This window comes from Mesoplodon mirus (genome assembly GCF_964341445.2).
Source record: "Mesoplodon mirus genome assembly, chromosome: 17".
Taxonomy (NCBI): Eukaryota; Metazoa; Chordata; class Mammalia; order Artiodactyla; family Ziphiidae; genus Mesoplodon; species Mesoplodon mirus.
In genome coordinates, this window is record NC_138993.1 from 15,930,319 (window position 1) to 15,945,616 (window position 15,298).

Genomic DNA, 15,298 nt, shown 5'->3' on the forward strand with positions numbered 1-15,298 from the left:
CCTGCCTCTTCTGCAGCAGCTTCTTTTCCCGTGTAAATTTCTCCTTTGAGGATGTGGTTTTTTCCTAAAGATTCCATGTCACTGTCAGTTTGAGGGAAGCAGGGCTGCGGGGGGGAAGGATAGCCAGGAGGGGGCGCCACGCTGCCCTGGCCTGGCCGTGAGGCCCCAGGAGCAAAGTGGAGCCAAGGGTCAGTGCCTATTTACATAAACAGTCACGGGAGGCCTGGTTTATTTACATTTGCTATGATTAGAAGTGGCATGGACATATATACACTACCAAACGTAAAACAGATAGCTAGTGGGAAGCAGCCGCATAGCACAGGGAGATCAGCTCGGTGCTTTGTGACCACCTAGAGGGGTGGGATAGGGAGGGTGGGAGGGAGGGAGACGCAAGAGGGAAGAGATATGGGAACATATGTATATGTATAACTGATTCACTTTGTTATGAAGCAGAAACTAACACACCATTGTGAAGCAGTTATACACCAATAAAGATGTTAAAAAAGTGGCTTCAATTACGCACCTGGCATTCCGGTGCTACTGTTTGGTAAAACTTCTAAGCTGTTTGCATTTTACGTCTTAGTGACGCTGGGGAAAGTTGTAACAAAATCAGTGAACAGATTTAGGATAGCTCCGTACACGTTTTGGATGTTCTGGATGTTCACGGCGAAATAAACGTAATGCATCACCCACAGCGGAGGAGAACCCAGGTGGGCACTGCTCAGCCAGTCCCACGGTGCGGGGCCTTCAGAGAGAGGTGCCTGAGGTGCTCAGGTCCAGGCTGTCAGCTGAGGAGCCCCTAGGAAGGGGCTTTCTGGTTGGTCCGCCTGGAAGATCAGTGAGCAGCGGCCCCCCGGGCATGAATCTCTCCTTTCCTGAAGGAGGACACTGGGGGCTGCCGCGGTGCTGGGTGTGGGTGGGGCCGGGCAGGCACAGGCCGGCTGGATGGAGGAGGGGCAACCCGGCCGCCCCTCCCACCGGCCCTTTGACAGTGTGCAAGTCATCGACTTCTTCCCACTTCTTATCTGTAAAATGGGCCTCATGAGTTTTTACGAAGGCTTTTCCTGGCTGTATTTTCCCTGAGTCCTCTCTCCTTCATTTGGAAAGTTTATCAGCCACAGGTAAAGCAGCCTTGTGTGAAAGATAAAGAAAATAAAAAGGTCTGCTCGGCCAGCCATGGTGAACGCCAACGCAGGGCTGCTGGAGTGCGTGTGTGTCCCGTGGCACAGCTCGACAACAAGGACAGGACCACAGGTGCAGAAAGGTTTCCACAGACATTTATTTTAAACCGTGGCGGTAGCTTGCACTGAGTCTTTGACCTTGGTCATGGCTACACATTCATTTCGGTTAGCGGGAAGCACAGTGGGAAAGTGAGCAGAGTTCAGAAACGTTCACGACATTCAGCAGCATTTGAATGGAGAACTGGACACAGACATTTAACACCGTGGGAAATCCCTGCTCATTCCCACCTAATCACATTCAGGAAGTCAATGTCAAGACTGCTTGGTCTGGTTGGGGGAATCTAGTGGCAGAGGGCGTGGCAATGCCAGCAGGGTTCGGCTAGAACCACATTTGAGAAATCTCTTCCAGCTTTGGGCTTATTACATTTTCAGCCTGACCCCTTGGAGAATCTCATTTCAAAAAGAAAGAAAAAGACATCCATAAAGCAACACACCCGCTGCAGCCAGGTTCCGACGTGGCTGTAGACTGGCGGGCGTGCAGGGTGGAAGTGTCCGTGTCCCCTGTTGTGGAGACAATGGCAGGCAGGCACGAATGTGGGGCTAGCACCTTCCCGGATGTCCAGTTAGTAACAGTTTTTGGACTTTTCATATAAAGATTTTCTTCCGCAAAATGACAGTACGTTTGAAAAAAAAAAGCAGATGGCATAAAACACAAATATGTAAGTATACAGTGGTTACCAGCGACACAAGTATTTTGGTCCATACTTCATATGCTACTAACATAAGGCAGCCATCCATTTAAATGAAAGAAAAAGTGTGTATAAGTGAAATACTTTTTTCAAACCATTTCTCCTTTTTGTGTTACAGTTTACCCTCTCATGCTTCCCAGAGAACCAAGGGGGATAAAAAGGAGAAAGGATCCTAAATATCAAAGTCACATTCTAAATCTAACCTTTAAGCCGACCTGCAATTCCCTTTCTCTCCCAAGAAAATCAGATACACTTTTGTACACTCACGAAGGTGAACATTTTGAGGTATTTGTTTTTAATGAGATGGTACTATATGATTGACTTGCACCTTCACCATCTTTTTCAAACCTCCTGGGCTCTAGATGGGAAAATACAGGAAGCAGTTTACTTGATGTGACGCAAGACAAAGGCAGTGGGATATGCTCCCATTTACCTGAGTGAAGTCAGCCACGTGCAGGCGGGTCACTGGTAATGGTTAGGTCAGTCTAGTAATAACAGTCATGGAATCATAGGATCACAAATTGGAAGGGATCTTAAGAACAATCATTGAATTCAACTTCTACTCAAGGCTTTTAATCTCCTTTCCACATCTATTCCACTATAAATAGACAAGGGGCTACGTACTGTCTGTTCAAAAATTCCCTGGCAAAAGAAACACAGAAGAGGAATCCCATTCCAGTGTTGGACAGATCTGATTTTACACCCTGCTTTCTTGTGTTTGGCCTAAACAGGCTTCTTGGTGGAAAGGATAATGTTTAAAGGCAAAATTACAAACTAAAAACATGGATGTTCCTGAATTAAGTTACGGACATATGATACTTGGGCACTGAAGGATAAAGGCAAGTGGATGGAATACAGGTATCAGTACTAGGAAGTACCAAGGCCCGCGGTGGGGGTGCCCCTGTGGGGACGCCGGGATGCCCCTGCTCGGTAGAGTCGGGTCTCCAGGGCGGTGGCTGCCTGAGCCCTTTTACTGTCGCCGAATTGAGAAAAACATTGCCTTCCGCTCGGCGAGTGCCACTGCGATGAGGATTTACCACATTTACCACATTGTACTGAAATGACCATTACTTGCAAGAACGATTCGAGGCCAGAGGGAAATGAGGGCAGCAGTGGCCTGCTTGCTCACGGGAAGGCCGTGTGGGTGCAGTGCCGCTGCTGTCCAGAACAACCTCCTCCACAGGTCAAGGCCCGTCCTTTTTCAAAGGGGAGGTCCTGAGCCTGGGCCCCTGGGTTATAGCAGAATCAGTATGCCGTAAGCTCGTCCAGGCCAAGTCTGTGCAAGCAGTGGTCTCCAGCCCCACCTCACAGCCTCCAGTGAGGGGCTGTGCCCCCAACAAAGTTCAAAAATTAGTTACCAGGGGTCATTTTAGGATAATAACTCCAGGTATTTGCAAAGAAAAAGAAACTTTGATACCAGCTTCAGCTGCAGGGAAACTTGACTCTCTGGGAAGAGGCGCATGGCGAACCGCGTGCTGCCTCTCTCTGTGGCCACGAGCATCTGCGTCTCACGGTGACGAGCTCAGGCTCCAGGACTGCAGCTGTGCACTTGATGTTCTCTGGCAGCTCCAAACCTCCTGTGGGCCCCGAGCACCAGGCTGATGCAGGTCCTGGGCCTTTGTTTATGCTGCTCCCACAGCCTGGGCTCACAACAACTCATCCTTTAACTCTCAGCTCAGAAGCCCTTTCCTCTGCAAGGTCCCCTGGCTCCACCCATGCAGGTAGGAGCACCTGCACAGCTCCTGGGACAGGACCCCACAGCCCTCTGTCACTGGATTTACCACCTGGCACTGAAATGATCCATCTAGGCCACAGAATGGACCTCATGACCCCGGGCCTGGTTCAAAGCCTGGAGTGTGGTGGACACTCAACAAAGGGTTGGACTGGGCGAGAACTGGAGTCTCGAGGGTCATCCAGATCCCTCAGTGCTCAAGATGGATTTAATCTCTGTTTCCCAATGTCGCTAGATAGGCACTTGCACATCCAGAAAAACATAACTTTGTTTTAAAGGAGAGGAAAAAAAGAATGTTTTTGGCAAAATGCTTTCCTTCACTTTAAAACATAAATCTTAGTGGACAAGGTCACTTACATACAATTAAACTACTATGAAAAGCCCAAACCAAAGGAATGTCATTTAATGGATAGTTATGTCCAGTAACTTTGATAACATAGTTTAGATCTAGTCCTTTACTTAAAAGGCAAAATTCAGGCGTTAAAAACTAATTAATGTTAAGAAAAAATAAATTCTGCTTTTGAAAAAATGAATCTTAAAACAGGAAAAGAAAGGCAATGTTCCATAAGAAGGTCAGTGAAGAGACTGGCTCAGGGCCAGCCCACACACAGAGGGTGAGGTGCGCTTTCAGTGCCCCTGGATTTCCACTTAAACTTTGCAGCTGGGGTGGTCTGTGGGGAAGAGTGTAGGAAGGAGTTTATGCTGATGGAGACCTGCAGGAACCACCTCACTGCACATACCCATCCGCTTGGAACCACGGGGCTGGGGCCAAAGGCTGTGCCTACAATGAGAGGAACAGACCCGGTTCCCGAGAGCTCCCTGCCTCGAGGCTGGAAGTCGTTGCTCCCCCCACGCCATTACCAGTTAATGTTCTAAAACAACTGTTCCTCGAAAATTGTTCTTTCGGGTTTCCCTTGTTGATACCTCAGCGATCTCTAACTGCCTGGTGTGACTATAGTGTTTTGTGCTTGGAACATTCTAGATGTCTGAAGATCCCTTCCAGTTTTGTGATTTTATGATTCTTTGAATAATTCAAACAATCCAGTAAGAAATACATCATGGTTGATTGACCCCAGATAAAAAGACACATGACTCCAAGTACTTAATCTAAAACCACTTGTGCTACTGTGGAGACAACCCAGGCAGTTAAAGGTTCCAGTAACATCATTTCTTTGGAGAAACTGAGAGCATGTGATTGGTTCTATCCTACCCAATAAAGGACAGCCACGTGCATGGTATGTGCGGGTTTGCCACTTTCCCAGCATAATCCTGTTAGGCATTACTTGCCAGAGCTTCTGTATGTTGAAGTAACAGAGCAAAAAATATATATAAAGTGCAATTCCAGTGGGGTAAAACAAGAACTATGAGAGTTAACCCAGACAGGAGAAAAGCCAAGTGCTGGCACCAGCTTCCACTCCTAATGAATGAAGCCTCTATTCCATAAAAATGCTTGGAAGGCACCCCGACACCAACACATATCTACAAGTTACAAAAATGGTGGAGATAATACTCAAGAATTCACAGTATTATAAACACACACAGTTGGCGTGCTAAGCGCTTCTCACCAAGTTCAAGCACCTACACAGATGAGGAGAAAGGAAAAGGCAGGGCAATGGATACCTTGACATATCTGTGGTTACTGACCGCAACTCTCGTCACCAACGAGGTGTCCAGTGGTTTCAACCTCTGAGTGGCCCTGTGGGCTGGGGTACAGACAGGCTGGGAGGGAGGGAGATGGCTGGACTGAAGTGCAGGGTCACAGACCAGAGGGACCACGGTGTCACACGTGGTCCAAAGGAGACAATCAGCTTTCCCAGTGGGGTCTGAGCTCATCGAGACCCAACTCAGATCCACGTCGGGTGTGCTGCACGCCCGATCCACCGTCTCCCTACCGCCGTGCCTGCCTCTCTGTACACAGGCCGGGCTCCAGAGTTCAGGAAGGGAAAACACAGCGATTCTTCCCTACAACTCATTTCCAACACACAGTCCTTTATTACGTACAACTTAGTTTAAGTGGCTCCAGGTTCTAGGAGTAAACTACAGAATAGATAATTATTTTAAATTCCCTTTTTAAAGCTCTCTCACAGAGCAGTCATGCAGAAGAGACTCAGGTTAGTTATAACGGCTTTGACTGAGGGCAAGCGAGGATTGTGCGGAAGCGGCAGGTAAGTGATAAGTGGTAATTGCTCTGTGTGTGTGTGTGTGTGTGTGTGTGTACACAACCTTACAGTACGGTCACATGGGCCCGTCTGCCCTGATGTCCCAGGTCATGGCTGTCACGTACCATGGCTGCATGGGGCACACCCACTGTCCTGCTTCCCAAAGCTGCAGCAGCAGAATCATCTCGAGGAAGCCCGTCCCCCGGAAACACGCTTGGTCAGTGTTGGGGGAGGGATAATCCAAGTACGGCTGGGAGGCCTTCTTCCAGTTAGAAAGAAAATTAATGATCACGAGGGGGAAAAATTACTTTCAGGAAAAGAGGAAAAAAAAATAGGGAGGACTTCAACTACTACCCCCCCCCAAATTGTCAGATCAAAAGAGGACAAGATCCTGTGGGGTTAGGGCTCGGACAGGGAAGGGCAAGTAATTGGCCTGTTGAACTGCGAGGCTTTGTTTAACCTGATGAACCCCAAGGACCCGGGGATCCCCCAGCGCTCCTGACAGGTGAGGACTGAACGAGGTGGTACTTGTGTAAAGTGCTTCGAACGGGGCGAGCACACAGCTCATGCCTGCTGCTAATTTCAATTCTAGTTTTACAAACGAAAATAAGATTTTAAAAAAGAACTTCAATATCCCAAGTTGAGTCACTACACACAAGAATATCTCAATTTATCAAGTTTGACTGGATTCCCTTAAAATTAGAGTTTAGATTCATTTCCTAAAGCCTCCCCCTGCCCCTCTTCTTTTTTTTTTTTTTTTTTTTAACATTCCCAACTGGAACACAGCATGAACTGTAGGATTCAGTACCTTTTATGTCTCAGGTCACACAATTTTAGTATGAAAGTGTGCAAAGTGTTCTGATAAAATACATGAAGATAAAAATCTTTAAATATCTCGTTTTGAAAGAAGAAAATACAGACGGTGAGGAATAAAGCAGGATACAACCTCGCAGCAAGGAACATGTTCAGGTTCAGAGGTGACATCACATAGAACAACACATTTTAAAGACACTATTCTTGAAGGACACAGGGTTTTGTTGTTTTGTTTTTAATATGAAGAGCGACGGAGAGCTGTGTCAATAAAACTAAAACCTAAAAGGCTCAGAAAGTTCCAGCTGAATTAGAAATGATCCAGGCACTGAGGGTTGAAGGTCTGAGTTATGATAATCTACTTTGTGGCTGGGAGTGGCTTTCTCACAACATTTGTTTTTAATGTGGGAAAGACAGAGAAAAACTGAGGCAGAAACACAAGGTCATTTCCACTCCATGAGAACATGTATGACCTAGATATCACAAACAGATCACTCTTCAGGTGATTCAAGAGTCAGCTTGGAAATCCACACGAATGGTTTTCCAGGTCTCTCAATGGGAGGGAATTTCTACGAAAGCAGAAACACTACAAATAAACCGTGAATACGTACACACTGGGGAACAGCAGATGAAGCTGAGGGTGGATACACAGAGAAGAAAAAGATGCCGACCACGAGATATGTGTCCAAGTGAAGGAAACACGGAAACTACTTTATAACTACCGAAAATACCCTGAACAGTTATACACGCCTCATTTCTCTGACACACAAAGCAACAACTAAAACAAAGTGGTGAGAAATATAAAACTGAAAACACCCCACACTGAGTCTGCAGTATACTCAAAACAAGGTAGCACAGCCAGACTGTATAAACCACTTGTTAAAAAAAATATCCTCTTTTACATCGTATGAACAAGTTGCAAGAGTTCCCTCGCAAGAGCTCACCGACCGCTCACCGCCGTGTGTGCGGGTCACATGCAAGCTCAGCTCAGCTCTTCAGCTTCTCTCCCACCACTCACGCATCTGCTTTACAGCTCCAGTCATGATTTAGGTTAGAACAACCGTTTCTTGAGTAAATACTACCTGGTGCCTGGAAGAGGCATCAAGACACAACCGGGGTCATATCCCACAACTGTAAAAAGAAGAAGATCTCTGATGAACTACCATTCAACTGTGTTGAGCATCCACAGTCCTTATAACTGAATTCAAGTGTATTTTTTAACAAGGAACTAAGTCCTACACGAACATCATTTATAAGTCTATAAAACAGTATTTGTCCATCAAAAAGTTCAACGTAACCCTCAAAAACAGGACAATGGCAGCTGGAAATTTTAATCCGGCTGATGGAGAATAAAGGCAGATTAGATTCATTCAAGGGGGAAGGGAAGTAACATATGAGGCAACAAATGGGTCAAGATGTGCTGTGTCCTTTCTATATCTTATCTCATCTTCCAAACAGTTCTACGAGATGTCTCATTTTCAAAAATAAGAGACCGAGGCTCCCAGAATTTACTTTAAACGTGCTCGAAGTCACAGAGGTCTGGTGGCTTCCAAAGGGGGTCATTCCAACCGCCCCATCTGGCTGCGGCCTCCAAGAAGGGACCAGAACGGGCCCAGGAAGTAGGGCTCAGTGAACGAGGCAAACCTGAGCCTCTGGGTGCCTCAGAGAATGACACAGGTGTGGCCCCTTCAGTCCTGTGCCTCTGCTGTGTCACAAGATCCATGTGGCCTAGCGCAGTCCTCAGGCCCTGGAGGACTGCTCCCGGATTAATTGATCTCACTGGGAAAAGATCTTGTTTATTACGTGTTGGCTCATTCAGTGCTCAGCTCAAACCCCCTCCTGAAGCCATCTCCAGCAGCGCCACCTCTGTCTCCAGAACTCGTCCAGTAATTTTTGTCCATTTTACTCTCTTGGCTGCTAAACATGGGACCTATTATTAACTGTCTTTTTAAGAGTATGTCCCCAGTGCACTAGACGTTCCTTTCAGGCATGAGCCATGTCTTATTTTGGTGTGTACAGCCAGTGACTGTTCACGGCATGTAGCAGGTCCTCAAAAATGCTCATTGCCAAGGGTAAGCTTTGGAGCAGACCTCATGTGGTCTTGGGGCTCCTGTATATTTACACAGGGCCAAAGATGGAAAGCTCCTAAGACAAGACAGCACCTACCTTAATAACCTTGTCAGTTCCCGAAGTCAGTAACCATCCTCTGGTGGCATCAAAATGCACATGCACGATGTTATGTTTACTGTCATGGAAGGTCGCCGTGGGTGCACGTCTGGAGGGAGCAAAGAAAGTTTCCAAGAGTAAAAGGCAGTAGTATATAAAGGAAGAAGATCTAGAGTGACAGTAAGCTCGAATTTTTAGCCAAATGGCTAAAGTGACTTCACTGTTAGAAATGCTCCTGGGACTTCCCTGGTGGCGCAGTGCTTAAGAATCCTCCTGCCAACACAGGGGACACGGGTTCGAGCCCTGATCCGGGAAGATCCCACATGCTGCAGAGCAACTAAGCCCGTGAGCCACAACTACTGAGCCTGTGCTCTAGAGCCCGCGAGCCACAACTACTGAGCCCGTGCACCACAACTACTGAAGCCTGTGCACCTAAAGCCTGTGCTCCACAACAAGATAAGCCACAGCAATAAGAAGCCTGCTCACCGCAACTAGAGAAAGCCCACACACAGCAACGAAGACTCAATGCAGCCAAAAATAAATAAATTAATTTTAAAAAATGGGGCTTCCCTGGTGGCGCAGTGGTTGAGAGTCCGCCTGCCGATGCAGGGGACACGGGTTCGTGCCCCGGTCCGGGAGGATCCCACATGCCGCAGAGCGGCTGGGCCCGTGAGCCATGGCCGCTGAGCCTGCGCGTCCGGGGCCTGTGCTCCGCGGCAGGAGAGGCCACAACAGGGAGAGGCCCGCGTACCGCAAAAAATAAAAAATTTAAAAAATTTTTTAAAAAGAAAAAAGCTACTTTTATTCCCTGGTGACATGTTATGATTTTTTAAAAAAGGGTAAAAGGATTCTTATACTCTCCAAAATGGTCAAAAGATGATGAAGATTCTAAACGTCCTTTTGGAGATTTTGTTGCTCTGATTGAGTCTGTGAGGCTCTCTACCTGTGCTGTAAACAAATCTTTAAAATGACTCACAGTGCTTTTGCTAAGTTTGATCTCAGAAGGACTTGCTGGTAAAATAGTCTACCTTTGTCTATTGCATTTAAAAAAAAAAAAAAAAAAGCACACTTGTTAAAATGCCCAAGACTGTCATTCTCATCTAAGGGCTCTTCATTCTTTCTCCTTTTTTCCCTGGTATAACTGCAGACCTGGTTTTTCTGTGGCATTCTGATGCTTTGACAAGTAAAACAATATATAAACAAACACTGTTATTTGCTTTTTATTTTTTTTATCTGTGTATTTTTTTAGTAAGAAGGCTGGTCAACTGCCTAGGTACTCTAGAGGCAATGCAAATGCTCCCACGGAGAAGAAAGCAGAAGAAACAGTGATGTGGGAAAGGGGACAGGGACGTGGAGCAGGAGACTGCAGTTTTCTAATCATGTTTCACGTTGCGCCTCCTCGGCAATGGGCTCCCTGAAGATGGCTGTTAATTGCTCAATCTGGAGAACAGATCTTCAGTATCCTAAAACTGATCACTTAAAAATATTTAGAATTAAAGAATTAGGTTTAATTTGTGGTCACTGAGACTCTCTGGGTCTGTGTCTTTAACGAAGAATTAAACTAGAGGATCCCGTCTCTTGCAGCCCTCTAATTTAATGAGAACTCATTAATTTCACCACATATGATGAGCAGAACATAACCAGTGAACATAAACGCTTACTTATGCAAGGGCACCTTACTTAATATTTGCTATGACTAAATAAGAATGAAAAAAGCACATACATTAACATTAGGGTTATCTGTAAGAGAATGCTTTGTTTTGTTAATTTGCCAAGAATTTCCTTTAAATGCTGACCTCCTCTGATGCATTTTAAATATGTTTCTATTTACATGCAGCTTTTAAGACACCCATCTAGTACGTAAAATGATTTTACTCCCTACAGGTGTGGGGGTGGGTGGAGGTGGGAGAATTGGGCAATAAGTTCCCTATGAGATCCTGCTGTAATTCACTAAAAGGGAAACTTGGTGAAGAACATTCTGTTTACATCTGTTTTACAACAGCTGACATGAAAAAGACGACATGGGAGGAATTCCCTGGCGCTCCAGTGGTTAGGACTCCGAGCTTCCGTGACAGGGGGCACGGGTGCAATCCCTGGTGGAGGAACTAAGATCCCGCATGTCGTGCGGTGTGGCCAAAAAAACCAAACAAACAAAAGGAACATAGGTTAAAAAAATAAAAAGACGGGCTTCCCTGGTGGCGCAGTGGTTGAGAGTCCGCCTGCCAGTGCAGGGGACACGGGTTCGTGCCCTGGTCCAGGAAGATCCCACATGCCGCGGGGCGGCTGGGCCCGTGAGCCACGGCCGCTGAGCCTGCGCGTCCGGAGCCTGTGCTCCGCAACGGGAGAGGCCGCAGCAGTGAGAGGCCCGTGTACCCCCCCAAAAAATAAATTAATTCAAAAAAAATAAAAAGACAACACGGATCTGTCCCACCCTCCCTGCCACCCCCCAACAAAGCACAGCGGCACAGTAACCTCAGGTCCTGGGTTATTGGGCGAGACCGACCAGCAAGACTCAGCAGCTGGGCAACTGGTGTTACTGGCCTCTTAGGAGAAGTGGCTTAACTCTTCCTGGAAAACAAAAGCTCTGGAGCCTGTGGGCTGATTTGGTTCTATAATGATACCGGCTTGGGCTAGAAAGTAAACCCAGGGCTCCTGCACTGCTGGGCAATTCTCAAGAAAATGAGCAGACAGACAGCTTGCTACAAGAACATTTCAAGGCACCCCCCCCCCGCCCGGGATTGACGAGAGCACAGAGGTGATCTCTCAGCGTGCGCTCCCTCCTCCTGCCCACAAGAGAACATGCTCTCTCGGTGGAAAGGAGAGCTCTGCCCACCTGCCGCGCTCTGTATTAGAAACCAGCAGGACTACGGCTCTATCAGTCATGGCTGCGGCGCTGGGCGAAGCTCTTAGATCCCGCTCCCTCCTTAACCTCGACAGTTCTGCGGACCGCTGGGACTTACTCCTCATCGGTGATGGCCTCGTGGCAGCTGTCACACACCCTCACTTCAAACTCGAAGCCCATCAGAGGGATGGAGGAGCGCTTGGAGCTGCACTTGCCGCAGACGGCCTTCCCGCACTTGCGGCAGTGGTGCTGGAGGGAGAGAAAACGTGCTTCCTGCGGCTGCGCGCCTCGGCCTGGCCGGGCAGGCTCAGGTGTGACCCATAGCATCCAGGTGAGGATGCTAGACCAGAGTGTCCCGGGAAACTGAAGGAACACGCCGGGTGCTCCTCTTTTTGGACTGTTTATTCAGGATGAGGACTGTTTGGGAAGCACACGTGATCGTGCCACGGCCCCAGACCCCTCCCCCTTCCCCAGTCTCAGTCCTTTCCAATTATCACCGTATGAACTAGAGGACCCACCCAGCGGTCGGGTTATCTTAAAGCTGGGTGTCCAGAAGTGCCACCTCCAGAGGTTTCGCTGCTGGGTGAACAAGAACTGGGGCGAAACCTGACTCAACCCACTGTCTACACTTTGGCTCAAGCTAGGCGACTGGCATCTGATTTCCTTGGGGCAGACCAAACCCAACCGTGGAATCAGATGGAAAATGCTGTATTATAAGTAGATATAAATAACTAAAACTAAGATGGAAGGAAGGAAAGTGAAATTAAGAAGAAATAAACAGCACTTATATAATTACATGGTTTGGTACCAATATAAGCTAAGCACGGCCCCTCTAATTTTAAGGTACATTTCACTAGATGCCACTAGAATTCTAAAATCATATCCCTTAACTACTGGCAGCAAGTGACTACGGAAACCGAACGCAGCAGGAATGAGCTACAGGAGAGAAAGGGAATAAACTAGCGTGCGGTCACAAAGTGACTCCAGGGCAATAATTTACCCCCACCGCAGCTCTCGCCCAGGGGCGCTACTTCCTCCAAGATCACAAGGTAAAGTTATTTCTACACGATTACATTTTGAGGAAGCATCCATATCACCCACCTGTCTCAGGCCAATTTTCTTGCTGTCCCACATTTGCTTGAAGTTCCAGAAGAAAGGCTGATCGCACTTTTGGCAGGAATCACTGTCCAGCCATTCAGGGGTCTTGTCAAGTAAAGCACACAACAGGTCACAGTGAGAAGCAGCCAAGACAGTGGAACCAATGTCACTGCCGAAACTTACATAATCAAGATGTGTTTCTAAGAAACAGAGGTGTGATTTCTCAATCATTTTGAAAATATTTCCTAAACGCCTAGGATGCGTCAGGTCCTGGGGATGTAGTGGTGAAGAAAAAGAATCTCTACCATCGTGGAGCTTGTAATTTATCAGGGAAGACTTAATATGAACATCTTATTAATAATAGTTATTATCTGAATCAGTGTAAGGATCAAAGGCCTGAGAAGGAGAAGCACAGAGTGCTGTGAGAGTGGGATGATCTGGGCTGGGGTTCAGGGCTTTGTCTCTGACAAATGATAACAAGCTGAGACCTGGGGATGCATGGCAGACCAGGCACAGTGGGCTGAGAGAGGGGCAGGATGGCTGGAGCGCATGGGTGTGTGTAAGGGGGGAGCAGGGGAGGGAAAAGTGGGGGTAAGGGGGGAGGGGGGAGTGGGCAGGGTATGAAGGGCTGAGGCTGGTGGGGATGCAGGGGCCACACCACAGGCAGCTATGCTGAGGATTTAGGACGTTATCTCATACTTCCCGACCATATGCAATTATATTTGCTCTGATTGTGTACAATTACATACACCTGCCTATTACACATGCACGCAGCTACCCGCTTTGGAGGGACAGAACCTGACCACAGAGGCGGGTTCTCAGGGAAGCTGCTGGTCCTCTGTCTTGGCAGGGCCCGGCAGGGTGTAAGGCTCCGCTCCTTGCCTCATGGGTCATGTAATAAATATCCTGGCTTTGTTCACTATACCCCAGCCCCATGGCGAGTACTCTGAACTATGTCAAACAGGTTTAAAGGATGTGTTAAGCTTAAAGCTATTCTTTATCAAATCTTTATAGATTCTGCATAGGGTGATGCGACATTTGCTTCTAGAGTTCCATGCTCTACTCTGTAAATTCATCCTCTGGCAGAGAGACTGGTCTCTTTCCATGTATCACCTAACCCAAGGAATTGGGGAAAATACACCCAACCCCAGGGTTTCCCAAAAGTGAATTCCAGGGCACGCCAATTTGACTGACAGGACATTTACTGTAAAAGAGGCCTGAGATCAAACAAGCTTGAGAAATATGGTAAACAACGGCCTCCCCTCTACGGGCTTCACAACGGACAGCAGCACAGTAAAGGCTCAGGAAGGACTTTGTTGATGTAACCCTTTTCTGAGGAAGAGCTGTTATAGAGCAGACTCAGGGACTTAGCCTATTCCCCTACCTTTAAGCAGAAATGAACCTAAAGCTACATATTTTCACAGAAAAAAAAAAAAAAAGAGTAAAAAGGGGACATTTTAAGAGCTCTAATTCTTAGTCTATTTATTTTATTAAAACTGAAGAAAAGAAGTAAGCCTTTCACTTACTTGGTAATTTTCATGCCTTAATTCGTTTAAAGACAGATTTAATAAAATAATCCAAAGTTTTTTAGCTGAAGACAACATTTTACCCCTAAAAGACTTATCTATGTTGTGATTTTTCAGTACACTTATGATGCAGGAAAATCAGGAAGATTTACAAAAAACGTGTATACACACACACACACACACACACACAAACACACACCCCGCTACACCTTTTACAAGGAAGCGTGCTGGTTTAGGACACATATGAAATACATAAGTGGGTGTCTATGAGGAGGGAACTGACAGTAGGGATCTGAAAAGGGGGGAAAAATCAGCATGTGTAGTACGATTCCATTTTTTTGTCCAAAAAAAAAATCTGACATGTACCTGCAGAGAAAAATGTAAGGAGGGATGTTTGCCAACATGTGAAGGGCCGTATTTCTGGGTGGTGCTATCGTGAATAACTGACATTCTCTTTGTTAACGAGTACTCAGTCTAACTTTTCTACAAAGAACCTGTATTATATATACTTAAAAAAATAATAAAATTGTGAGAAATGGCGTTTCATTAACTGTACAAACACACGTACAACCTATGGGATGTCTGCCTGATCTGTGTTCAGCAACCTGAGGTCTCCCCCCGCCGGCCCACCCCTCGGCTGCCATCCCCTCCTCTCTGCCTCTGTGTGCAACCACCTTGCCCGCTCTTTGCTCTTGGTGCTTCTTGTTCTGGTCAGAGTGCACTCAGGCCCGTCAAACTCTTAGCACTCTCTCCTGCCACAAACTCTTCGCTGAGAATATCAGCCGATGATGACAGTCCTCCACCCGGATGCTCTAACTCACACCAGCTGTTACTGAATGATTTCTACCATTGAATAGTTCTCTGAATTTTTCTCCCCCATGTCTTTTCTTCCAGAAAGGCCACCTGCCCTTCAGGGCAGGGACAGTTTCCTTACACCTCAGGCCTCCTGAGCTGAGCGCTGCATGGCACTTGCCATGCCTAGGAAGCAGCTCCACAGATACACCTCAGGGGATGTATGTTTGCAAAATGGGACAT

General features: G+C 47.0%; 1 protein-coding gene across 1 annotated transcript in view; it reads right to left on the reverse strand.

Moving 5' to 3' along the window:
* Positions 1–1,261: 1,261 nt before the first annotated feature.
* WDFY2 (WD repeat and FYVE domain containing 2) overlaps positions 1,262–15,298 on the reverse strand; it is a 169,712-nt gene continuing 155,675 nt past the window's right edge. The window contains exons 9-12 of the mRNA XM_082602061.1: positions 12,741–12,842; positions 11,758–11,888; positions 8,798–8,906; positions 1,262–7,762 (exon numbers count right to left, since the gene is read on the reverse strand). Of these exons, the coding sequence (XP_082458187.1) occupies positions 7,733–7,762; positions 8,798–8,906; positions 11,758–11,888; positions 12,741–12,842 (372 nt within the window). The 3' untranslated portion in view covers positions 1,262–7,732. The remainder of the gene's footprint in view (positions 7,763–8,797; positions 8,907–11,757; positions 11,889–12,740; positions 12,843–15,298) is intronic.